Source organism: Gorilla gorilla, chromosome 2, assembly GCF_029281585.2.
Source record: "Gorilla gorilla gorilla isolate KB3781 chromosome 2, NHGRI_mGorGor1-v2.1_pri, whole genome shotgun sequence".
Lineage (NCBI taxonomy): Eukaryota > Metazoa > Chordata > Mammalia > Primates > Hominidae > Gorilla > Gorilla gorilla.
Window position 1 is genome coordinate 58,236,221 of NC_086017.1, and position 27,017 is coordinate 58,263,237.

At 41.9% G+C, this 27,017-nt stretch overlaps 1 protein-coding gene and 1 pseudogene across 1 annotated transcript; both read left to right on the forward strand.

Moving 5' to 3' along the window:
- Nucleotides 1–1,515: 1,515 nt before the first annotated feature.
- Nucleotides 1,516–23,358, forward strand: FBXW12 (F-box and WD repeat domain containing 12). Its single transcript, XM_004034069.5, has 10 exons — nucleotides 1,516–1,605; nucleotides 2,056–2,093; nucleotides 2,296–2,453; nucleotides 4,100–4,218; nucleotides 7,060–7,269; nucleotides 8,149–8,307; nucleotides 9,445–9,655; nucleotides 10,445–10,623; nucleotides 10,700–10,830; nucleotides 23,257–23,358. Exons 1-10 carry the CDS (start codon nucleotides 1,516–1,518, stop codon nucleotides 23,354–23,356), a joined length of 1,395 nt encoding a protein of 464 aa, XP_004034117.1. The 3' UTR covers nucleotides 23,357–23,358.
- A 1,062-nt stretch (nucleotides 23,359–24,420) lies between these two features.
- Nucleotides 24,421–24,792, forward strand: LOC129532560 (putative ribosomal protein eS26-like; annotated as a pseudogene).
- Nucleotides 24,793–27,017: the final 2,225 nt, after the last annotated feature.

The window sequence follows — 27,017 nt, forward strand, 5'->3', positions numbered from 1 at the left end:
ATCTGTGTATTTTATAATATTTGTACTTTAATACTTTTAAAATATCCTTTATTTTACTGTTTCTTCTCTTCCCTTGTCATATTTTAAAGTGTTTTATTTCTCAGCCTTCTGTATCTTTGCATTAATTCTGTTCCTCTGCAATAGAGTCCGTTCCAAGCTTTCTGTCTTCCCGTGTCCTTCCACGGCCCTGGCTCTCTCTGCATTATTTCCTTTTGATGGAATACATATCTTTTCCCCTTGTATTTTTCTCACTCCTCTCCACACACCCCTTGACTCGCCTTTCCCCACGCCCCTCTAGGTGCTTCTTGGTCTTTGCTTTTCCTTTTTATTTCCTCACCATGTCAATTTGTATTTTTCCTCTCTCTTACTACTGTATCATAAATGGGACTCCCGACAACCACTCCCGTGTGTCTGCCTGGAGGCAGCAGTTTTAAGAAGGGTTGGCCACTGAGCCTCACAGAGGGACCCCTGTCTTATGCTGCAGCAAAGTACCATAGACTGGGTGGCTTACAAACAAATATATTTCTCATAATTTTGGAGGAGAGAAGTCCAAGAGTCACCAGTCAGCACGGTCAGGTTCTGGTGTGGGCCTTCTTCCAGGTTGCAGCTGACACCTTCTCATGTCCTCGCATGATATGAACAGGGCTAGAGAGCGTTCTGGGGTCTCTTTTATAAGGTCACTGGTCCCATCATAAGGACTCCGCCTGTGACCCACTTACCTCCCAAAGGCCCCCCACCTCCAATCACACCAAGGGTTAGAATTCCAACCTAGGAATTTTGAGAGGACACAAACACTCAGGCTATGACACAGTCTTTAGAAAATCCCAGAATGAGTTGTCAGGTTCTTGGGAGATCTGTAACTGTGGGAAAGCATCACATCCCAGGGAAAGCCACCAGCTGGGAAAGCCATCCCAGACAAGGCCTGCTCCCTTTGGGCGGACCTCTGTGGAGAAGCCAGCTTGGCACGTTCTTTCTCCTCCACGCAAAGTTAAATGCGAGAAGGTAGAAACCCAGAGGCCATGCTGGCGCTGAGAGATGAGCCCCACTCACCAGATTCAAGATCCCAAGGTAGGCACAGACACAGGGCAAGCAGACTCCAATTCCAGGAGTTTGGAACTTAAATAGAGTCATAGAGACACTCAGATCTGATCAAAGTGAGTGCATTCGGTGACATTTCCTAAAGGATTCTGACAACTTCATCTGCAACTGGGGCTGCCCCAGGTTCTGCACCTCCAGCTCACATCGCACAGGTGTTGCTGAGCTCCTCTAAACAATGAACAGCACTAACAAGTGGGTTTAGGTAGGGATGCCTGCCAGCTGTGTGGATCAGGCCCCAGGGGAGAGGCCGGGGTGGAGGTCAGCCCGGGAGTCTGCACACCTGCAGCTTGTTTCTACCGCACACAGATGGGCATGGGTGAAAATCTTTACAAGTGCTGCAGACTTTGGCAAAGCCTTTAAATTCAGAGCAGCCCAGAGAGGAGAAAGGAAAGTGGATGTGGGTTCAGGCCGTGTGAAATGGAGATCCGATTGCCTGACTTAGCTTTGAAGCGAATCTTCTCTTTCCTGGACCTGTTCGGCTTGCTGCAGGTTTCCCAGGTGAACAAGGTAAAGGCCTTCCACCTCCCACTGCCCCCCAAGCCCGCTGCTTCTCTCGACCAGTTTGAGCACCACTTTGCAGAATAGCAGAGGGTTACATTGAGGCTTTGGGGGTTAGCATTCTTCATATTGAGGGCCTCATATTCTGTTAAACGAAAAGGGCAAGCTGATATCCAGGAGTTGTGCTGACTAAACAGTCCTTGAGGCTCCCATTTCAAGCCCTAGGAAATCAACACTTCTTCCTGTGAACTCATGGGAATACCCAGTGCCTGTATTAGCAGTGATAGGTCTCTGTTGTTACCATTTCCTTATCTCCCCACACTGAGAGTGCTTTGAGAGCTGGAATCCCATCTGATTAACCTGTGCGGGCCCAGCTCCCAGAACAAATAATAGCAGAGGATTACCCTTGCTCTCTGATGTAACTGATTGCCTGCTTGTCTCTTCCTTTCTCTCCCATAGCATTGGAATAGGATTGCAGACAGCGATTACCTGTGGAGGTAAGGGAAGGGAAAGGGCAAGGAGGGAAGGGGAGAGGAGATCATCTGACTGCCCACCCATGCTGTGTCCCAAGGCCTGTGTGGCTGTGTTGTGAGATATACACAGGAAAGTTAGTGTGAGTAGGGGGTTGTGATATAACCAGGGCTCTGAGGAGGTGAACTGACTGAGAACAGCCTGATGGGACTGTGACTCTGTTTCCAGGTCACTATCTCTGCAGAGATGGGACTGCAGCAACTTCACCAATCAACACCTGGGCACACACACATGGAAGCAATTTTTCCTGCATCAAAGAAGGAAGGAGCTTCAGTTGGCATTGGCACAGCCGCATAACTTTGTCTACAAAGTAACTAAGAACATCGGTATGGGTATAGGTGCCCTAGAGGAACATGAGCAACTTGTTTTCAGAGGTCCACTCTATTTGATTTTTGCTGTGTGCAGTTGTGTATTCTCATTCAGTAAAGGGAAAAGGAATTAAAATTGAACCAGACTGGGTTGCCGTGATAGCCATGTGATATCTCCCTGCTTCCTCTCTTGTCCCCACCATCTGTGCTGAATGAAGAAACTAGAGTGATTTTTTTTCACAACATAAAATCAGGTCCTGTTACTCCCTTTTTCCTAAGGCTTCTCATCCCTCCCAGAATAAAAATCAGAAGAAAAAATTAATGGGAAACTCTGAAAAACAGAGGCTTAGCTGGGCACAGTGGCTCATGCCTGTAATCCCAGAACTTTGAAAGGCCGAGGTGGGCAGATCACTTGAGCCCACGAGTTCAAGACCAGCCTGGCCAACAAAGTGAGACCCCCCTCTCCATCTCTATGAAAAAATTAAAAAAATTAGCCTGGGTGACAGGGCCAGACCCTGTCTCTAAATAAATGCATACATAGGCTCTACAGCTGCAGCCTCAACCTCCTGGGCTCAAGAGATTCTCCTGCCTCAGCCTCCTGTGTAACTGGGACTACAGGGGTACACCACCACAACCAGTTGATTTTTTTTTTTTTTTTTTTTGAGGTTGAGTCTTGCTCTGTCATCTAGGCTGGAGTGCAATGGCACGATCTCGGCTCACTGCAGCCTCTGTCTCCTGAGTTTGAGTGATTCTCCTGCCTTAGCCCCCTGAGTAGCTGGGATTACAGGCATTTACCACCATGCCCAACTAATTTTTGTATTTTTAGTACAGATGGGGTTTCACCATATTAGCCAGGCTGGTCTTGAACTCCTGACCTCAAGTGATCCACCTGCCTTGGCCTCCCAAATTGCTGGGATTCCGGGCATAAGCCACCATGCCCGACCATATTTTTTAAATTTTTTTGTAGAGATTAGGTCTCACTTTGTTACCCAGGCTGGTCTTGAACTCCTGAGCTCAAGCGATCCTCCCACCTTGGCCTCACAGGCGTGAGCCACTGTACCTGGCCTAATCCTGATAACACTTTTTTTTTTTTTTTTTTTTAAACAGTCTCATTTTGTCACCCAGGCTGGAGTGCAGCAGCATGATCTTGGTTTACTGCAACCTCCACCTCCTGGGTTCAAGCAATTCTCATGCCTCAGCCTCCCAAGTAGTTGGGATTACAGGCACCTGCCACCATGCTAATTTCTGTATTTTTAGTAGAGACAGGTTTAGCATGTTGGCCAGGCCGGTCTAGAACTCCTGGCCTCAAGTGATCCGCCTACCTCAGCTTCCCAAAGTGCTGGGATTACAGGCGTGAACCACTGTGCCTGGACTTGATAACTCTTTTAAAACTCAGAAAAGTTCTCTGATGGAGAGATTTTAATATGCCTTTTATATCTATGGAAACTGAGGATAAAAAGGAAAAGCAAGTTGGCCAACATCTCCCAAATGGCCAGTCTGCCGTGGGAACCTGTGTTTGGATGACTCTGGAGCCCAATTTCTATCTTCTCCATATTGTTACCCAAACCTTCCTAAGAGGGTACAGAAATATTTTAAATTATCTTCTTTTGGTTTGGATCATCCCTTAACTATCTGGTGGCCAAGTCTTCTATGTTTCCTTCTAGCATTTGAGACGGAGTTGGCTTATCTCTCAGGAAATAGACTTACAGTGGATGAACAGGAGAAATCAATCATTTGTAGTGTATCTCCAAAGCAAGAGCTTTGTGCCTGGGATGTGCAAGAGGTGAGTCTGGCCAATATGTAGCAAAAGTACTGCATATTTGCATCCATCCTGTTCTATATATGAAACGGAAGTGCTGAGAGGAAAATATCCGGAAGTGGTAACAAAAACAAAGTGTCAAATCAGGTTTTCTATCATGTAATTTGTGACCTTTTCATTTGGACCGTAGACACACATAGAATTCACTTTTGTTGTTGTTGTTATTTTTGTTTGTTTGTTTTTTGAGACTGAGTCTCGCTCTGTTCCCCAGGCTGGAGTGCAGTGGCGCGATCTCGGCTCACTGCAAGCTCCGCCTCCAGGGTTCATGCCATTCTCCTGCCTCAGCTTCCCAAGTAGCTGGGACTACAGGCGCCCGCCACCGCGCCCGGCTAATTTTTTTGTATTTTTAGTAGAGACAGGGTTTCACCATGTTAGCCAGGATGGTCTCGATCTCCTGACCTCGTGATCCGCCTACCTTGGCCTTCCAAAGTGCTGAGATTACAGGCGTGAGCCACTGCGCCCGGCCTTTTTTTTTTTTTTTTTTTTTTTTTGAGACAGTCTCACTGTGTTGCTCAGGCTGGAGTGTAGTGGCGCGATCTCAGCTCACTGCAACCTCCGCCTCCCGAGTTCAAGCGATTCTCGTGCCTCAGCCTCCTGAGTAGCTGAGATTACAGGCGCGCGCCACGATGCCCGGCTAATTTTTGTATTTTTAGTAGAGACGGGGTTTTGCCATGTTGGCCAGGCTGTTCTTGAACTTCTGGCCTCAAGTGATCTGCCAGCCTCAGCCTCCCAAAGTGCTGGGATTACAAGCATGAGCCACTGCACTTGGCTGAGAATTTACTTTTTAATATGTGTTTCTATATATAAATTTGTATAAGGTCTTATTTTCTACCAATAACATGGAGTGCATTTGTGAAATAATTTTTGGGCTTTCTGCATCTTTATTACCTGTTCTATTGCCTCTTTGTCAATGATTGGCATTTGTTATATTGGCTTTTTCAGAAAGTGGTCTCTAGCTCAGATGATCTCCAAGGCGCGCAAAGGATTTATCTCAAAACTGAGGGTGGCTTTTGTCTAATGGTATAAACTGCAGTGAGGTTCTTAGGAGACCCATAAAGTTTTTGTTAAAGAGAATTACATTGGGAGAAACACTGTCAGCTTGGATTTAAAGGGGCCAAAACACACAAAAGGAAAAGAGGCCTTTTGGATTTCAAAACTTTTACAGGCGGGAAGCAGACTACCAAAAACAATTTAGCTAAAAAATTGGGCCACCACATATAGAAAGTGAAGGATGACCCAGACAGAATCAAGAGCCTAGAGAGTAGAACCAAGAGTCATTAAAGATCTTTCTTGGGCCTTGAGTCCTAATTAACAAATTGCCAGCATGTTTTCTATTGGATTTCAAAATTTCTTGTAGCAGTGATTCCTATTTTTCCATTTTCACCTTTTCTAAATAACAGTGACTATGTTATCCTGCGCTTACCCCACACTTGTACTTTGGGGATGGTGAGGGACAGATAACTTGTATATTTAGTTTGAAGATTTTCACATCAAGATAAATTGAATTTAAAGAGCTTCATCTATACCTGGACCTAGAAACAATGAGAGCCTAGATTCTGCAATGATACTATAATGGTATGAGACATTTGAGAGCATTGGGAGATGGTGGATATATTTTCATGTAGGGGGAAACCGAATCACTGGAGGCTATGGGGCAAACTACAGCTGCCAATCTCTGAGATGGCCCAAACATCTTTGCCCCATGATAATCACGATCAATCTTGTGTAGTCCACTGCCACAGTCAATACGGCTGACCTGTGGAACCAATAGGATATTGTGGAAATTATGGTGTATAATTTCTGAAGCTATGTCACAGAAGACAATTCTTCACTCATGGGTCATCAGCTCTTGGAGATCCAGCCACAGTGTTATGAGAGCTCTCAAGCAGCCCTTCAGAAAGATCTGTGTGGTGAGGGACTGAGGACCCCTGCCAGTAGCCAACACCAACTTACACAGCTATATGAGAGGCCATCTTGGAAGTGAAACTTGACTTCACCCTCATGAGAGACCTACAGCCAGAACTACCCAGTCAAGCTACCCCTGAATTTCTGATCAAAAGAAACAGAGTTAGCAAAAGCCTGTTTTAAGCCACTAAATTTTGGGATGCTTGGTTACATGGCCCTAGATATTACTGCATAGGCAACTTGTTACAGTGTGAAAAATCAAAATAATGATTACATTTGGGTGCAGAGAGCCATGGGGGAGTTGTTAAATAGAGCACATGCAAAGGGGACTTCAGGAGGGCTTAGAAGTGGTACATTGGTAATCACTTGTGATGATTTATTAAACTTCGTGCTCTTTTCTTATATGATATACTTCACAATTTTTTTAAAGGCTAAAGAATCATCTAGAAAGACAACTATTCTATCTTGTATGTAATGTACAAGGTTGAATAACAATTTTAATGATAGTTAATACATTTTGGGTTCCTACTGTGTCCTAGGCAGAATTCTAAGTATGTTTCATGAGTTGTGAAAGGTAATGACAGCCTCATTAGAAGGCATGATAGAAAGTGACTTGCTGAAGGCTGTACCGTGAGTAGGAGGCAAAGGTGATTTGAACCTATGAAGTCTGATCATTCTTTGCACCTGTTATGTACCAAGTTCTTGTCTCTGAGCATAATGTGTAGTTCCTGTTTTCATGTTCACTCCTCCAAAATATTGAGATGTGGAGAATTTTCATATCCTTTGCCCAGAAGCAAGAAGATCTGATTTGGAAGAAGCTCCAAATAAACATGGGCAGAATGAAAGCACAGTAGGTGTAAGGGTTCCTTGAACACAGGTCGTGTTACTCTTGTTTTCTAGGGCACCATGATCTGGTCAAGCCCAGTCCAGGAGTTCCATTTCTCAAATCTGGTAACCCTCCCTCAGATGCATCTCGCCATCACTATGGATCGGAAAAAAACTATCAAAGTGTGGAACTGTCAGGACAGGGACGCTCTGGCTGTTCTCCCCATGCCACAGCCCTGTTATTGCATGGAAGCCTATCTTACAAAGGATGGCCCATTCCTGATGGTAAGTGAGCCCTGAATTTAGAGGGGACCAAAAAATCAAATGCCTGCTGTCTTGTCAGGCATCCGTGTCACATTACTGTCCTATCCCTTTTTTTTTTTTTTTTTTTTTTTTTGAGACAGAGTCTCACTCTGTTGCCAGGCTGGAGTGCAGTGGTGCAATCTTGGCTCACTGCAACCTCTGCCTGCTGGATTCAAGCAATTCTCCTGCCTCAGCCTCCTGAGTCGCTGAGACTACAGGCACACACCACCATGCCTGGCTAATTTTTTGTATTTTTAGTAGAAACTGACCAGGCTGGTCTTGAACTCCTGACCTCGTGATCTGCCCACCTCAGCCTCCCAAAGTGCTGGGATTACAGGCATAAGCCACAGCGCCTGGCCTATTTCTCTTGTCATCCCTTCCACATACCCTGCGAGTCAATCACAGTATATCAATGAATGTTATACAAACCTCCACACTATCTTGCCCCTTGACTTGCCTCAAGTACATTTCCCCAGCAATTCTTCTAAAAACAAAAAGCCAAAAACTTCCTGAATTACTTTATATGTGCCTCTTCTTTCAAGTGTGTGTTATTGTCCAGTCCATGAACTTGGTTGGGGACAGTCAAGGGAGAAGAGATGGCTTTGGGGTGACATTGAGAAAAAGCATAGTGTTGATGTGCTAATGAATAACTGTCCTTGAGAAGAATGCTTTGGGGCTTGGAAAGTTTTATTCCTTGGGATTATCCCAACAGTGTCTCAAGCTAGACTGGTCAGAGGTTTTGATCTCCATTATGTGATTGAAGAAACAGTGGCATATCTTGCAGCTCATAGTGCTGCCTCCTCTGTACTTCAGGATTTCACATATCTTCCTATTGATATGGTGGGGATGCTTTGGTTTCAGGTTGGTGATGCTGCGGGTGACATCTACACATTTACACTGCCTGGGTTAAGGGATATTTCTAAAGTTACTGCATTTCAATATGGTATTGTACTTCTACACTGCTCTCCTGACAAGAAATGGGTATTTGCATGTGGGACATACAGTCGTACCTTGCCACAGGTAGGTGCTGTTCTGTGTATTTCAATTTCAGGATAGGAATGTCAAGTTAGGAAGCATGCAGAGAAACTGCAGAGCTCAGTGAGGACCAGGCACACTGCTCCTTCCTCTCTAAGACCACATCACAAGTGGAATCCACTGTGATGGTCAGGAAACAATGCTCTTTGAAGTAACAACATCCAGTTGCTGTGGCAATGTTTAACAAAAACTCGTTCATGAAGCCCGAATTTGCCAAAGAGATGGAAGAGGGTGAGACAGGTGTCATGAAATAGGGATTGCTGGGCATGGTGGCATGCACCTATAGTCCCACTTACTCAGAAGGCTGAGGCGGGAGGATCGCTTGAGCCCAGGAATTCCAGGCCGTAGTGTGCTATGCTGATAGGGTGTCCACACCAAGTCTGGCATCAATACGTTCACCTCCTGGGAGCAGGGGACCACCAGGTTGCCTAAGGAGGGGCCAACTGGCCCAGGTCAGAAACAGAAAAGGTCAAAACTCCCATACTGATCAGTAGTGGGATTGCACCTGTGACTAGTCACTGCACTCCAGCCTGGGCAAGTGCGAGACCCTACCTCTCAGAAAAAAAAAATTTTTTTTTTTTTTTACAAAAATATCCTTGTCCTTGTTCTCTTTTGCCTTCTTTACTTTTATCTATGTTGGCTGGAAAGTGTAGAGAAGCCCAAAAGTAACTGAATATGCAACAGCCTCTGAATATCACTCTGAGGAAGGCTTTGGCCTTTGAGCAGGCCATTTGTAGTGGGGCACTGGTGGACTGGGCACCAAAGAGGGAGGAGTTCAGAAGGCAGGTAGTAAAAGCCACACAGCCCTTGACTTGTTCCCCAAGAAGGGAAAATCTGCTTAGCCAACCTTAACTTGACCAAGGGTTCAACATGGCAAGATGGTTTCATAACACCTTAGCATGCTTCAGGGACATTGTTCTGTGAATGGGACAGGAAGAATAGGAAGGCAGTGAGTTCCTTTTATGCTGGAGTGATAAGCAGTGACCACTCATCACTCCTGAGATGTTGAACAAAGCTTTGGCCACAAGTTGAGAATTTCTAAGAAGGCTCTTCTGGAGTCACTCCTGTACTGAGAGGCTATAAGTTCCCTGCCCCTGACCACACATGCGATGCTCTCTTTAGGTATTCCTCACAGAGTCCTTACTGAGACCATCAGAAGGCAGTGCTCCTCTGTCTACATTTCTCCCACATAAATTATGTGCCAGCGCCTGCTGGACCCCAAAGGTGAAAAACAGGATAACACTGATGTCCCAAAGTAGCACTGGAAAAAAGACAGAATTTATCACCTTTGATATAACAACCAAGAAGACTGGAGGCCAAACAGTCATCCAAGGTAGGCTGTGCCGCATTAGAAACGCTTGTTTCTCTTCCTCATCACACAGTCATTCGTGTTTAGCTATAATAAATGGGTCAGTCTGTATAAAGGGAGCAGGGGATTTCTATTTTTTTTTTTTTTTTTTTTTGAGACGGAGTCTTGCTCTGTTGCCCAGGCTGGAGTGCAGTGGCGCGATCTCGGCTCACTGCAAGCTCCACCTCCTGGGTTCACGACATTCTCCCGCCTCAGCCTCCCGAGTAGCTGGGACTACAGGCGCCCGCCACCATACCCGGCTAATTTTTTGTATTTTTAGTAGAGACAGGGTTTCACCCTGTTAGCCAGGATGGTCTCAATCTCCTGACCTCATGATCCACCTGCCTCGGCCTCCCAAAGTGCTGGGATTACAGGAGTGAGCCATCGCACCCGGCCAGGAGCAGGGGATTTCTTTAGCTGGGGGTGAACCCATCCCAGTTCGACTCTAATACCCATGCTGATCTCTACCCCCACCCTGCTCTCTTGGGCGAACACATATAGATTTCCATCATATTTTAGGGCCTGGGTTCCAATGCCCAGGGGATTGTTTATTGTCCACAAACCTCTGTTCCTGTGTCCTAGCACCTGTTACCACATTCAGTGATATGTATTTGTCAGGCCACTGGACTACCCTTCATTTTCTTCCCTGGAATGAAGTCTGTGGAAGTGGGGACTATGCTTTTTAATTCAGTGTGAGGATATTATTATCCAATGACCTGATCTTTACTTCCTTATGTGTGTGTGTATATATATGTGCGTTTTACATGAAAACAGCATATGAGATCGCAAGTTTCCAGGTGGCAGCTCATCTGAAGTGCCCTATCTGGATGGGAGCCAGTGATGGATATATGATTGTCTTTACCAGTGGGCCATACTTGTTACTCTTCAGCATCACTGGCTTCCTGCTGCAACGATTTGAGGACCATCAGGCAGCCATCAACAACTTCTGGGTAGTATGTATGATTCTCCTCCACTGCTTTTTGATCTGACTTTGACTCCTTGGCCACTCACTCTGGCTATCCTTGGAAGGATCCTTGCTATGTGCTCACCACATCCGAGAACTCTGTGCACGTGTACATGTGGGAAGAAGGAGGCCGCCATCCATACCTCAGGAGCTGCTGTCACCTGGAAAACACGTGGCATGATCACACAACAGACAGGTAAGCTCTGTTTTGTGATGTAAACATCCCCTAAACAACTTTTTTTTTTTGAGACGGAGTCTCCCTCTGTCACCAGGCTGGAGTGCAGTGGCGTGATCTCAACTCACTGCAACCTCCAACTCCCGGGTTCTAGCAATTCTCCTGCTTCAGCCTCCCAAGTAGCTGGGGTTACAGGCATGTGCCACCACACCTGGCTAATTTTTGTATTTTTAGTAGAGACTGGGTTTCACCATGTTGGCCAGGATGGTCTCGATCTCCTGGTCTCATGATCCGCCCGCCTTGGCCTCACAAAGTGCTGGATTACAGGCGTGAGCCACCGCACCCTGCCGAAAACTTCTAATTTCTACATCAAGATGAATGAAGGGAGAACAGGGATTTTTTTTTTTTTTAAGGTTCTCTGAGGACAGATATCAATAAACTCATGCCTGAAAAGAGAATCGCTAGTTCTTGAAGTCATGGGACTTGCAATAGATGTTAAGTCTTCCCAAAGTGGCTCTCAATTTATATTCCCATGAGCAGTGGATAGATTATGTCCCAATACCCTGTGTTTTCTTGCTGAGTTATACCTTTTGTGAGTTCATTAGCCACTTGCTTGCTGCTTCAGTGAGCTGCCTTTCCCTCCATTTTGCTGATTTTTGCCCCTGGTTTGCTTGCCTTTAAATTGTTTTTCTTGAGATTTTACGTAGTACACGTAGAAGTCTTGTCTCTTAAGGCTTTGCAGACATTTTCTTCCAGATTATTGCTAGTCATTATACTGCTTATAGTGCTTTTTTGGCAACATCTAAGAAAATACATATATCCTTTGCACTGCCAACACCACTGAAAAGAATTTACTGTGAAGCTATACCTCCAATCATTCAAGTACATTGGCTGTTCATTACAGCATTTGTGATAGTCAAGAGCTGGAAGCTCCCTAAGTGTCCAAACATAAGAGATTGTTTAAATTACCATCATATATCCACACAAGGAAGTATCAGGCAGCTGTTATTAACTTTTTTACAAGAATAGGAAAATGTCTATGTTCAGATAATGATTTCCAGTGTTTTGAGGCAAAAATACTTTAAATATCTATAAGCATGCTTAGCAGACTTTCATGGTTTTTGCTCTCTATATCATATCTAATAAATTTTAGCCTACACCAATCATAAATACTTATTTCCTTTCAATAATTTCAAATACTTCCCCTGGATTTGTTTTCTTTCTTACATTTGAATGGATGTATAGTGATACCTTATTGTGATATTTATTGTGCCTTTTCCCAATAACATTGAGCAATTTATTTGCCATCCACATTATCTTCTTTAACACATTTTTTCAAATCTTTTGACCATTTTTTAATTGGGTTGTTAATATTGAGTTTCTTAATATTGAGTTTTGATAGTCCTTTATGTATTTGGAATACACGTCTTTTATCAGATAAGGGTTTGCAAATATTTTCTCCCACTCTGGTTTGTCTTTCTATTCTCTTCACAGTGTCTTTCAAAGAGCAAGGGTTAACTTTGAAGTACAATTTTTCTTCTAAAATGACTGGGCTTGGGGGATTGTATCTACGAAATCTTTGCCTAACCCAAGATCACAGAGATGTTCTAAGATTTCCTCTAAAAGTTTTACAGTTTAGGGTTTTACATTTAGGTCTCTCATGTATTTTGAGTTAAATTTTGTAAGGGAAAGATAAAGATCAAGATTTTTTTTTGTATATGAATATTCAATGATTCAGCACCATTTGTTGAAAAAACTCCTTACTCCATTGAATTGCCTGTGTACCTTTGTCCAAAATCAACCATATTTACATGGGTTAGTTTTGAGACTTTCTCTTTTGTTCCAATCATCTATATATGTATCTCTTATCAAATAACACTACATTGAAAATGTAACTTTATAGAGACTTTGAAATCAGATAATGTGAGTCCTCTAACTTGTTCTTTTACAAAATTATTCAGACTATTCTGGTTCCCTTGTTTTCCAAGTGAATTTTAGAATTGGTTTGTAAATTTTTACAAAAATTCTGAGATTTATATTGGAATTTGTTTGGATCTAGAGATTAATTAGGGGAATTGGCATCTTTACTATTTTGGCTCTTTCAATACATGAACCTGAATGTCTCTTACTGTTTTAGGCCATCTTTAATTTATTTTATCAGTGTTTTTGTAGTTTTTAGGATAAATATTTTGCACATATTTGTAAAATTTATACCTAAATATTTCGTGGTTTTGGTGCTATTATAAAGAGTACTGTCTTATTTCAATTTCCATTTTTCATTACTAGTATATAGAAATATGACTGACTTTTGTATATTGACCTTGTATCCTGCAACCTTGCCAAACTCTTTCATTCTAATAGCTTTTATTCATAGATTGGTAGATACTTTGTGCTTTCTCTATGTAGACAATCATGTCATCTGTCAAACAGTTTTCTTTCTTTTCAAATGTATGCCTTGTTGTTCTTCCCTTTTTGCATTGGCTATAACCTCCTGTGTGGCACTGGAGTGGAGAGCCGACATCCTTGCATTGGATGAAAAGTGTTTGGTCTTTCACCATTATTATTATATTCACTGTATGTTTTTGTAGATACCCCTTACTGGGTTGAAAATGTTCTCTTCTAGTCCTAGATGGCTGAGAGGTTTTTATTGTCATGAATAGATGTTGAATTTTCTCAAAGGCATTTTCTGCATAAATTGATATAAGCATATAGTTTTTCTTTTTTAGGTTCTTAGTAAGGTGAATTATATTGATTTTCTTTTTTGTTAGTGGTCAGGACAGAGTATCTTATTAGTTTTTAATTAACAAATAATTATATATTTATGGGGTACAATGTGATTTCATAGATGTATATATTGTAGAATGATTAAATCCAGCTAATATATCAATCACTTCATACACTTACTTTTGTGGTAAAAAATACTTAAAATCTACTCTCAGCAAATTTGTAAATATGATACACTATTATGAACTACAGTCACCATGCCGTGCCACAGATCTCTGAAACTTATTCCTCCTGCCTAATGGAAACGCTGGGCCCTTTGACCAACATCTCTTCATTCCCCCTCTCTCCCAGCCTCTGTTAACCACCATTCTGCTCTCTGCTTCTGTGAGTTCGATTTTTTGTTTTTTCTTTAAGATGTCACACATAAGTGAGATGATGCAGTATTTGTCTTTCTGTGCTTGGCTTAGTTCACTGAACATAATGACCTCCAGATTCATCCATGCTGTTGCACGTGACAAGATTCCCTTCTTTTCTAAGGCTAAATGGTATTCCATTGTGTGTGTGTGTGTGTGTATCTACACATATACCACATTTTCTTTATCCATTCATCCATTGATATACACTTAGGTTGATTCCATATCTTGGTTATTGTGAATAGTGCTGAAGTGAACATGGGAGTAATGAGCGTGCAGACATCTCTTCAACATACCAATTTCAATTCCTTTGGATGTATACCCAGGAGTGGGATTGCTGTATCATATGATAATCCTATTTTTAGTGTTTTGAGGAACTTTCATGTTGTTTTCCATAATGGCTGTACTAATTTACATTCCCACCTACAACATACATGGGTTCCCTTTTCTTCACATCCTCACCAACAATTGTTTATCTTTCATGTTTTTGAGCATAACCATTCTAACACCTCTAATGAGGTGGTATCTCATTGCATTTTTAATTTGCATTTCCCTGATAATTCATAATGCTGAGCATTTTTTCACATATTTGTTGGCCATTTTATGTTTTCTGTGGAAAATTGGCAATGAAGAACCTTTGCCCATTTTAATATGGTGGTTTTCTTGCTATTGAGTTATAGTTCTTATATATTTTGGATATTAACCCTTATATGTATAATTTGCAAATATTTTCTGCCATTCCATAGGTTGTCTCTTTGATCTGTTTTCTTTCCTGTGCAGAAACTTTTTAGGTTAATGCAATCCCGTTTACCTATTTTTGCTTTTGTTGCCTGTGCATTTGGGGTCATATCTGAAAAATCATTGCCCGGATCAATGTCGCAGAGCTTTTCCCCTGCACTTTCTTCTTGTAGTTCAGGTTTTATATTTAAGTCTTTAATCCATTTTGAGTTTTGTATGTGATGTGAGAAAAAGTCCCAGCTTATTTTCTTTTCATGTGACTATCCAGTTTTCCCAATGCCATTTGTTGAAGAGCATGTCCTTTCTCCATGTGTTCCTGGCACCTTTGTTGAAAAACAATTGACTATAAATGTGCAGGTTTATTTCTGGGATCATTTATTCCGAGCTGTTGGTCACTGTGCCTGATTTTATGCCAATATCATGCTGTTTTGATAACTGTAGCTTTATAATATGTTTTGAAATCAGATAATATGCCACCTCCAGCTTTATTCTTTCTCAAGATTGCTTTGAGTATTTGGGGTCTTTTTGGTTCCATAGTCATTTTAGGATTGCTTTTTCTATTTCTGTGGAAAAGGTCATTGAAATTTTGATAGGGATTGCATTGAATCTGTAGATCATTTTGGGGAGTATGGACATTTTAACAATATTCTTCCAATCCATGAACATGGGATAGCTTTCCATTTATTTATGTCTTCTTTTTCTTTTATCAGTGTTTTATAGTTTTCAGTATATACATCTTTTACCTCCTTGGTTCAATTTACTCAAGTATTTCAATTTTGGATGCTGTTGTAAGTGGATTTTCTTCATTTATTTTATTGGATATATGGAATTTCTGAACATTAAATCAGCCTTGCATTCCTAGACTAAACCCCACTTACTCATTTTATATTACTTTTTTTACATATTGCGAATTGAGTTTAATACTTGATAATTGTTGGGTTCTGTGTTCATGAAGGATATCAGTTTGTAGTTTTCTTCTTCTTCTTCTTCTTTTTTTTTTTTTTTTAGACGAAGTCTCGCTCTTGTCCTCCAGGCTGGAGTGCGATGGCATGATCTTGGCTCACTGCAACCTCCACCTCCTGGGTTCAAGCGATTCTCCTGCCTCAGGGTGTTATTTCTTCCTTAAATGTTTAGTAAACTTCAGTAGAACAATCTGGGCCTGGAGATGACTTTTTTGAAAAGCTTTTAACTATAAATTCCTTAATAGTTATAGTACAACTCAGATTATCTATTTTATGATGGGTGAGTTTTTACAGTTTGAATTTCCAGCCATCAGTCATTTTATCTAACTTGTCAAATGTGTGTAGATTTGTTTTTTAATCTTCTTAATGCCTGTAAAATTTGTAATATGAACTCCTTAATTTGTAATACTGGTAATTTGTGTCATTTCTGTGTTTTTTTGTTTTGGTTTTGTATTTTTTGGTCAGCCTTACTAGAGGCTTATTAATTTTAATTATTTTTTCAAAGAAACAGCTTTTGGTCTCTATTTTTATTTTATTTTTTAACAACCTCTATTTTGCTATTCTGAATTTGTCTATGTCAGCTCTTAAATTTTATTTTCTTGCTTCTGGTTACTTTTATTTTGCTATTTTTTCTAGTTTGTTTGTTTGTTTTTAGACACAATCTCAACCTGTCAGGTTGGAGTGCAATGGGGTGTTATGTCAGCTCACTACAACCTCTGCCTTCTGGGCTCAAGTGATCCTCCCACCTCAGCTTCCCAGAGTAGCTTGGATTACAGGAGTGTACCACCATGCCAGACTATTTTTTAATTTATTTATTTATTTATTTATTTGTGGAGATTGGGTTTTGCCAGTTTGTCCAGACTGGTCTTGAATTCCCAGGCTCAAGCAATCTGCCTATCTAGGCCTCCCAAAGTTCTGGGATTACAGGCATGAGTCACTGTGCCTGACATTTATTAGTCTCTTAAGGTGGATGTTTAGATCATTGATTTCTGACCTCTTTTTAAAATATAAGCATTTGGTGTTCTAAATTCTCCATTAAACACTGCTTTAGCTGCAATCCTCAGATTTTGATTTTCATTCATTCAGTTCCATATACTTCTTTATTTCCCTTTTCCTTTTTGAGCCATGGACTATTCTAAAGTATGTTTAATTTCCAAGATTGGAGATTTTATTGTGATCTTTTTGGTCATCAATTTCTAATTTAAAGCAGTTATGGCCAGAGAGCATATTCCATATTTTCTTCATTCTTTTATAGTTGTTAAAATCTGTTTTGTCACCCAGGATATGCTCTATCTTGGTGAATGTTCCATGTGAGCTTGAAAAGAATGTGTATTCTTCTCTTGTTGGGCACAATGTTTTATAAGTAACAATTAGAACACCTTGGTTGATCTTCTTCAGTTCTTTTCTATCCTTTCTGATTTTCAGTCTAGTGATTCTATCAATTGAGAGACTGTTGAATTTCCTATTACGGATTATTTATCCTCTTTGTTCTATTAGTTTTCACGTATTTTGCAGCTCTGTAACTTGCTGCATACACATTTAGGATTAATATATCTTCTAGGTTAATTGGCCCTTTTGTTTTTGTGTAATGTCTCTCCTTGTCCCTGGTAATCTTCTTTGCTCTGAGGTCTACTTTATCTAATACTAATTTAGCCACTCCTGCTTTATTTTGGTTAATATTTGCATGTTATATTGTTTTTCATTCTTTTACTTCCAACCTACTTATATCATTATATTTGAAGTGAGTTTCTTGTAGATAGAATCTGGTTGGGTCATGCTTTTTATCCATTATGCTAATCTGTCTTTTAAGTTTAAATATAAAAGTTTAATGGACAAAGAATATTTGTATATATTTATGGGGTACAATATGATGTTTTCTTGCATGTATGTGGTGAAATGATCAAATCAGGCTAATTAACTTATCCATCACTTCAAATGTTTATCATTTATTTGTGGTGAAAACATTTAAAATTTCTTTGAGCTATTCTGAAATATACAATATGCTATTATTAACTATAGCCACCATGCTCACCAGAATTTATTCCTCCTGACGAACTGAAACTTTGTACCCTTTGACCAACACCTCCCTGTTCCCTGTCTAACCCCCTGCTCTGACCCTACTTGGCCTCTGGTAAACACCATTCTATCTTCTACATCTACGAGTCTAATTTATTTAGATTCCATGTATAAGTGAGATCATCAGGCATGGTGGCTCACGCCTGTAATCCCACCACTCTGAGAGGCCAAGGTTAGGCGATTGCTTGAGCCCAGGAGTTCAAGGCGCATTGAGCTGTCCATGTTTGCCCATTTTTTAATGGGTTTGTTTTTTACTTGAGTTGTTTAAGTTCCTTAGAGGTTCTGAATATTAGGCCTTTGTCAGATGCTTGATTTGTGAATATTTTCTACCATTCTATAGGTTGTCTGTTTACTCTGTTGATAGTTTCTTTTGCTGTGCAAAACCTTTTTTTGTTTTGTTTGGTTTTTGAGATGGAGTCTCACTCTGTCACGTAGGCTGGAGTACAGTGGCACAATCTGGGCTCACTGCAACCTCTGTCTCCTGGGTTCAAGTGATTCTCCTGCCTCAGCCTCCTAAGTAGCTGGAATTACAGGCATGTGTCACCACACCTAGCTAATTGTATTTTTAGTAGAGACAGGGTTTCACCATGTTGGCCAGGCTGGTCTTGAGCTCCTGACCTCAAGTGATCTGTCCACCTCAGCCTCCCGAAGTGTTGGGATTACAGGTGTGAGCCACCGTGTCCAGCCTGTGCAGAAGTTCTTTTAATTAGGTCCCACTTACCGATTTTTGTTTTCATTGCAATTGCTTTTGAGGACTGAGTCATAAATTCTTTCCCAAAGCCAACACTGATGTCTAGAATAGTGTTTTCTTAGGTTTTCTTCTAGGACTCCTATAGTTTGGGGTCTTACATCTAAACCTTTAATCTGTCTTGAGTTAATTTTTGTGTATGGTGAAAAGTAGGGGTCCACTTTCACTCTTCTACATATGGCTAGTCAGCTATCCCAGCACCATTTATTGAATAGGGAGTCTTTACCCCATTGTTTGTTTTTGTCAACTTTTGTTGAAGATCAGTTGGCTGTGGGTGTGTGGCTTCATTTCTGGGTTCTCTATTCTGTTCCTTGAATCTTTATTCTGTTTTTGTACCAATACCATGTTAATTTGGTTATTATAGCCTTATAGTATAGTTTGAAGTCAGATAATTGATGTCTCTGGCTTTCTTCTTTTTCCTCCAGATTGCTTTGGCTATTCAATATGGAATCAGGATCTTTCCTGATACCATATAAATTTTAGAATAGTTTTTTTCCAGTTCTGTGAAAAATGACGTTGGCAGTTTGATAGGAATAACACTGAATCTGTTGATTGCTTTGGGCAGTGTGGCCATTTTAATGATAATTGCTTCTTCTACTCCATGAGCATGAAATGTTTTTGCATTTGTTTTCTAATGTCACCTAGGATTTCCTCTTTTTTTTTTTCTTTTTTTTTGAGGCAGAGTCTTACTCTGTTGCCCAGGCTGGAGTGCAGTGGTACAATCTTGGCTCGTTACAACCTCCACCTCCCAGGTTCAAGAGATCCCCCTGCGTCAGCCTCCCAAGTAGCTGGGACCACAGGCACGTGCCACCACACCTGGCCAATTTTTGTATTTTTAGTAGAGATGGGGTTTTGCATGTTGGCCAGGCTGGTCTCAAACTCCTGACCTCAAGTGATCCGCCTGCCTCAGCCTCCCAAAGTGCTGGGATTACAGCCATGAGCCACCACATCTGGCCTATGATTGCTCCTAGCAGTGTTTTGTAGTTCTCCTTGTAGAGATCTTTCACCTCCTTGGGTAGATGTATTCCTAGGTAACTTATTTTGTGGGGTGCTTTTGTAAATGAGGTTTCATTCTTGATTGGCCCTCAGTTTAAACATTATCAGTATATGGAAATGCCACTGATTTTTATACATGGATTTTTGTATCCTGAAAACTTATTGAAGTTGGTTTCAGTTCCCGGAGCATTTTGGCACAGTCTTTAGGGTTTTCTTTGTATAGAATCATATTGTCTTGGAGCACAGTGGCTCATGCCTGTATTCCCAGCACTTTGGGAGGCTGAGGCAAGATGATCACTTGAACCCAGGAGTTCGAGACAAGCCTGGGAAACATACAGAGACCCTGTCTCTACAAAAAAAAAATATATATATATTAGCCAGGCATGGTGGTGTGCACTGGTGGTCCCAGCTACACAAGAAGCTGAGATGTGAAGATCACTTGAGCCCAGAGGTTGAGGCTGCAATGGGCCATGATTGTGCCACTGCACTACAGACTGAGTGACACAACAAGACCCTCTCTGGGGGGATTTAAAAAATACATATTATATCTATCTATCTATCTATCTATACACACACACACACACACACACACACACATATATATAAAATCAATCATATTGTCATATTGTCCACAAATAGATAGTTTTACTTCTTTTCCTATTTGGATGCGCTTTCTTTCTTTCTCTTGGCTGGCTGCTCTAGCTAGGACTTCCTAGCTAGAGCAATCACTACTATCACTACTAATCACTACTAGTCACTACTATGTTTACTAGGAGTGGTGAGAGTAGGCATCCTTGTCTTGTTCCAGTTCTCAAAGGGAATGTTTCCAGTTTTTACCCATTCATTATGACGTTTCCTGTGGATTTGTCATTGATGGCTCTTATTTTGAGGTATGCTCCTTCAGTGCCTAGTTTCTTGAGGGTTTTTGTCACAAAGGGATACTGGATTTTATTGAAAGCTTTTTCTGTGTCTATCGAGATGATCATATGGTTTTTTGTTTTTAATTCTGTTTATGTGGGGAATCATATTTATTGACTTGCATGTGTTGAACCAACCTTGCTCCCAGGAATGAAGCCTACTTGATCATGGTGAATTAGCTTTTTGATTGCTGTTGGATTCAGTTTGCTACTATTTTCTTGAGGATTTTTGCATCTATGTTCATCAGGGATATTAGCCTGTAGTTTTCCTTATTCATTGCGAGTACCATTTATTGAAGAGACTGTCCTTTCTCCATTGACTGTTCTTGGTACTTTCGTTTTAAAAAAAAATCAATTGACCTTAAATGTGAGGGTTTATTTCTGGGCCTTCTATCCCATTCCACTGGACAATGTATCTGTATGTATGTCAGTACCATGCTGGATTTTTTGTTTGTTTATGGTTTGTCTCTGGGGATAAAAACACAAGAACCGGCCAGGCATGGTGGCTCACGCCTATAATCCCAGTACTTTGGGAGGCCAAGGCAGGCGGATCACGAGGTCAGGAGATCGAAACCATCCTGGCTAACATGGTGAAACCCCATCTCTACTAAAATACAAAAAATTAGCTGGGCGTGGTGGCGGGCACCTGTAGTCCCAGTTACTCAGGAGGCTGAGGCAGGAGAATGGCATGAACCCAGGAGATGGAGCTTGCAGTGAGCTAAGATTGTGCCACTGCACTCCAGCCTGAGCGACAGAGCAACACTCAGTCTCAAAAAAAAAAAAAAAAAAAGCCCACAAGAACCATGATGTTTTGATTACTATAGTTTTGTGATGTATTTTTAAATCTGGTAATGTGATGCCTCCAGCAAATGTGCTAATGAGGTTTGCTCAAGATGGCTTTGGCTATTTGGGGTCCTTCTACACTCTGTGTGCTTTATTTGTTGTTTGTTTATAACATTATGCTGCTGACCAGGGATACTCTGTTTTAATTGGTATATTAACTTCTTTCAGCATTTGAAAAATGTTGTGCCTCTTCCTTCTGACTTCCATGATGTCTGAGAAATCCATTGTCGTTCAAATCTCTGTATCTCTCTAGATAATGTGTCATTTTGCTCTGGTTGAGTACAAGTTATTTCCTTTGTTTTTAATTCTCAGAAATTTGATTAGGATATGTCTGGTATGAAATTCTTTGAGTTTAACCTGTTTGGGTTTGATTAACTGTTTGAATCTATAGGTCTACGAATTTGGGGATGTTTTCAGCTATTATCTCTGCAGTGCTTTGTGGGCAGAGGAAGGGGTACCTTTTTTTTTTTTTTTTTTTTTTTTGGAGACAAAGTCTCACTCTCTTGTCCTGGCTGGAGTGCTAGTGGCATGATCTCGGCTCACTGCAACCTCCACCTCCTGGTTTCAAGCAATTCTTCTGCCTCAGCCTCCCAAGTAGCTGGGACTACAGGCATGCACCACTATGCTCAGCTAATTTTTGTATTTTTAGTAGAGACTGGGTTTTGCCACGTTGGTCAGGCTGGTCTCAAACTCCTGACCTCAGGTAATCCACCCGCCTTGGCCTCCCAAAGTGCTGGGATTACAGAAGTGAACCACCACACCTGGCCTGGGGTACCATTTCTACTCACGTCAGTGCACTGGGGGAGATAGTCGACAGGACTCCATCTCAGTGTCTTCAGGGCCTGGTGGGGAGGGGGAGAAGTGTCACCTTTACTTGAGTTAGTGCAAGGCAGGGATGGTCAACAGGGTACTAACCCTACCTGGGCTTCTGGTGGAGAGGGGTAAAAGTGTCACTTCATTAATACAGAACAAGAATCAACAACAGAGCTATGCTCCCACCATTTCCTCATCATACAGTGGGGAGGGAAGCGTGGCATCTCTTATGATATTCAATTGGAGTAGAGCAGGTATACTCAAAAGGGAGCAGAATTCTATTTTAAAATAAAAATCCAGGGCTGGGCACAATGGCTCACGCCTGTAATCCCAGCACTTTGGAAGGCTAAGGCAGGCAGATCGCTTGAGTGCAGGACTTTGAGACCAGCCTGGGCAACATGCTGAGACCCCAACTCTATGAGAAAATATTTTTTTTCTTTCCTTTTTTTTTTTTTTGAGATGGAATCTTGCTGTGTCACCCAGCCTGGAGTGCAGTAGCGCGATCTCGGCTCACTACAACCTCCACCTCCCAGGTTCAAGCAATTCTCCTGCCTCAGCCTCCCAAGTAGCTGGGACTACAGGCGTGCACCACCACACTGGCTAATTTTTTGTATTTTTAGTAGAGACGGGGTTTCACCGTGTTAACCAGGATGGTCTTGATCTCCTGACCTCGTGATCCGCCCACCTCGGCCTCCCAAAGTGCTGGGATTACAGGCGTGAGCCACCGTGCCTGGCCTACAAGATAATATTTTTTAAAATTAGCTGGGCATGGTGGCACATGCCTGTAGTTCCAACTACTTGGGAGGCTAAGTTGGAAGGATCATTTGAACCCAGGAGATGGAGGTTGCAGTGAACTGACATGGTGCCACTGCACTCCAGCCTGGGCAGCACAGTGAGGCCCTGTCTCAGGAAAAACAAAAACAAAAACAAAAAAACAACCTCTCTAATCATCATTAAACCAGATAATCTGTCAAATCAGATACTGACAGTTCTGGCAATAATATTTGAGAGCAGGTTGGGATTGCTATTCCTGCAAATAATAATCAGTGTAAATTTCCCTGATTTTATGTAGTTATTCAAAACCAAATCTAAGAGCACAAAGGACCAACTAATTTGGAAAGAATATTGATATCTTAGTCAAGTTCTAAGTCAGTATTAACAATGGATGTACCTACTTTCTCTTTTGTTCACTGATGATCTTATTTTTCCATTGACAGCTGCATCTCCAGTGTGATGTGTGATAATGCAAGCATAGTACTTACGGTGACGAAAGTAAGTGACTCCAGCATTCTGGTGATGTATTCTTTGAATACGTAATATGGAAACTAACAAAATTGACCTTGCATCATCTTCTGCAATGTAGTAAAGAAATTCTATTTGCAAGCCCAGAATGATTATTTTAGTGAAATTTAGATGTTGTGGCCTAAAGTGGTGGCACATGGCTATAGTCTCTGCTATTTGGGAGGCTGAGGTGGGAGGATCCTTTGAGCTCAGGAGTTTGAGCCTGCAGTGAGCTGTGATTATGCCATAGCACTCCAGCCTGGGCAACAGAGTGAGACCCTGTCTCAGAAGAAAAGGAAAATTAAAGAACAATGAAAGTGGACATATGACATGGCTGAAGAGATCTGGTTAAGCCATTTTCTTGATTATAAGAGAACAGAGTCTATAAGGTAATATATGGGCAGTGGAGACCAAAGCAGAAGATAAGACAGACGGAGAGAAATGTGTAGAATCATGTACAAAGAATGTCACTTGCCAAAGGGAACAGGAATAAGTATAGGATCCCACAAGGATCTGCAATTCCCAGATAACTCAGGTTAAAAACAGGGTAAAATTGAATTGCTGTTGGGCTTTCATTTTCCAGAAACATGGTGGCCCAGAGCAAAGCATGCATAGCACCTCAGCATTGTTCAAAACTGCAAACACAAAACAAAACTAAAAAAATCCATGGTTAGATGGCTGGAATAGAATAGAAACTTCCAAAATTGGAGAATGAAAAAAATCCAGAAAATTCAACAAATGCTGAAGTTAATGTCTTATTTCATAGAATTCCAAAGGCTACATGATGAAATACAGGCCTCCACCAAATTGGTGGTGAGATCAGAAATCTACAAGATCTGGGACCCTCAGAAAAGTAATACTCCTTGTAGGTAAACTGAGGGAAAATCTATTCATTAGAGAAGGATGAACAGCTACCTCCCTCAGCTTCAGAGATGGGTGAAATCAAGACAGAGAAACAATTATCTTCAGAGAATTCCTAACCATAACCAAAGTCACATTTGGGGTTTATATAGATGTCACATACAAATTAAGGTAATTTGAGGAAGGTTTAATAAAGGAACTATTATAATTTGGGGCACAGTTTTTTTCTTTTTAAGTAGATGAATTGGCTCTCCAGTCTGTGCCTCCAAGATGACAAAAGGAACAACAGTCATGCCAAAAAGGGCCATGACCACGTGCAGCCTATTCGCTGCATGAACTGTGCCCGACACGTGCCCAATGACAAGGCCATTAAGAAATTCGTCATTCGAAACATAGTGGAGGCCACAGCAGTCTGGGACATTACTGAAGTGAGCATCTTCAATGCCCATGTGCTTCCCAAGCTGTATGTGAAGCTATAATACTGTGTGAGTTGTGCAGTTCACAGCAAAGTAGTCAGGAATTGAGCTCATGAAGGTCACAAGGACCGAACACCCCCACCCAGATTTAGACCTGCGGGTGCTGCCCCATGACCCCCACCAAAGCCCACATAAACAGCTGAGTCCTTCAAGACTGAAGACTATTCTCTGGAGAAAAATAAAACGGAAATTGTACTTACTATTGCATGTTGAGTGTGTCTGTGCCAGATAGGGTGGGGATTTTGCGTGTGTGTTAGAGCAAGTGTGAAGTGACACATAGTATTTTCATGGGGAAGAAAGCTTATTCATGTAAATTAAACCTTAATTGTTTGCAGTCATATCCTTGGCCTCACAATTTGCATAGCTGTGTGAAATAGAGGGTTTAGGCATCTGTTAAAGAAAAAAAAAAATAGCTGGGCATGGTGGCTCACGCCTGTAATCCCAGCACTTTGGGAGGCCAAGGCGGGCGGATCACGAGGTCAGGAGATCGAGACCATCCTGGCTAACACAGTGAAACCCCGGCTCTACCAAAAATACAAAAAAGAAAATTAGCCAGGTGTGGTGGCGGGCGCCTGTAGTCCCAGCTACTCGGGAGGCTGAGGCAGGAAAATGGCATGAACCCGGGAGGCAGAGCTTGCAGTGAGCCGAGATCATGCGACTGCACTCCAGCCTGGGCAACAGAGCAAGACTCCATCTCAAAAAAAAAAAAACAGATGAATTGGGAATAAAAAACTTAGAGAAGCGTTATTCTAGCACCCCTTTAGTGGCCATCCCTCTGGTCTTAGGTGGCTATGGCCACCCACTTCTGACTTGGGCTCAGTCATCCAGGCTTGATTTTCTTTCTTCCTCAGACACGGGAAGCACTACTTGGTAGGCACCATCCAGTGGGAACTAGCTAATAATCCCCTAACAGTGAGGGTGATAAATAGGTCACTAGCCCACAGCAAGGCACTGAAGGATAATGGCTCGTTGTAGCTGGCATAAAGAAGGGGTGTTGAATTTTACCATCTCACCTCTTCCGTTTCCTGGTATGGCCTGAGTTTAGTTACTACTGCTGAGTGGAGGCTAACTCTAGACTCCAGAGAATTACACAAGGCCATTCCCTTTATGAGAGCACCTCTACCAGATGGCATCACTTTAATGGATGACATTCAAGATAACATGGGAATGAATGGTTTACAGATGTGATGGACATGTTCTATTCAGTAAAAATTTCACAAGAGATGGAAGCATCCCTCTCACCACCCACATACGTGTTCCATGGAAAGCACTTGGGACAAATCTAGACCTGCTTCTGATGCCCAGGAGATAAAATTCTAATTGCCTCTGGACCAGGTAGCACCATTGGGTGACACTTGGGAGAAAAATGGATCCTCTGCTGCTGGTTCCAGATGGCCTATGATTTTAAGCCCTCCTCTGCTGCTGTGCCTCTTCCTTACCTGAGAAGTTCTTACCCTCACTGGTGTCGACTGTGCCTAGTCTGACATTACCTTCTGGCTGCTAAAAGAGGGGTCTATGTGCTTGTAAGCACGTCTCACTGTATGTGGATGTCTACACCAAGCTTTATAGATAGCCAGGGACATACACCCAAGGGCCAGAATATATCATTCTGCTAAACAGATATATCAAAATCATCTCCTTTTCTCATCTGTTCTCCTGGCTCTCCCCAGTAAATACATAGATTGGCTGTGAATAGGCTTTGAAATTTTAGTTTGTATCCTTGCAGTATTCTGGGTCCTAAAGATGCTTTCACTGACTCCAAGCCCAGGCATTACAAAATAACATACAATGTAGACTATGATTATTTTTAAAGAGATTGAGACAAGATCTCACTATGTCACCCAGGCTGGCCTCAAACTCCTGGGCTCAGGCCATCCTGTGTCAGCCTTCCAAAGTGCTGGGATTACAGGCGTGAGCCACAGTGTTGGCCACAATTATGAAAGAATCTCAGACCATGGGATCAATTGTTATAAATGAGCCAAAGACAGCCTCCAAGTATTGACTCCGGGACTGTTTATTTTTTATTTATTTTTGAGACGGAGTCTTGCTCTGTCACCAGGCTGGAATGTGTGGCGCGATCTTGGCTCACTGCAACCTCTGCCTCCCAGGTTCAAGTGATTCTCCTGCCTCAGCCTCCTGAGTAGCTGGGACTACAGGCACATGCCACCAAGCCCAGCTAATTTTTGTATTTTTAGAAGAGACGGGGTTTCACCATGTTGGCCAGGATGGTCTCGATCTCTTGACCTTGTGATCCGCCTGCCTTGGCCTCCCAAAGTGCTGGGATTACAGACATGAGCCACTGCGCCCGGCCCTGGACTGTTTGATGCAGGCTGAGACCCATTAGCCTAAGATTCTGGGGA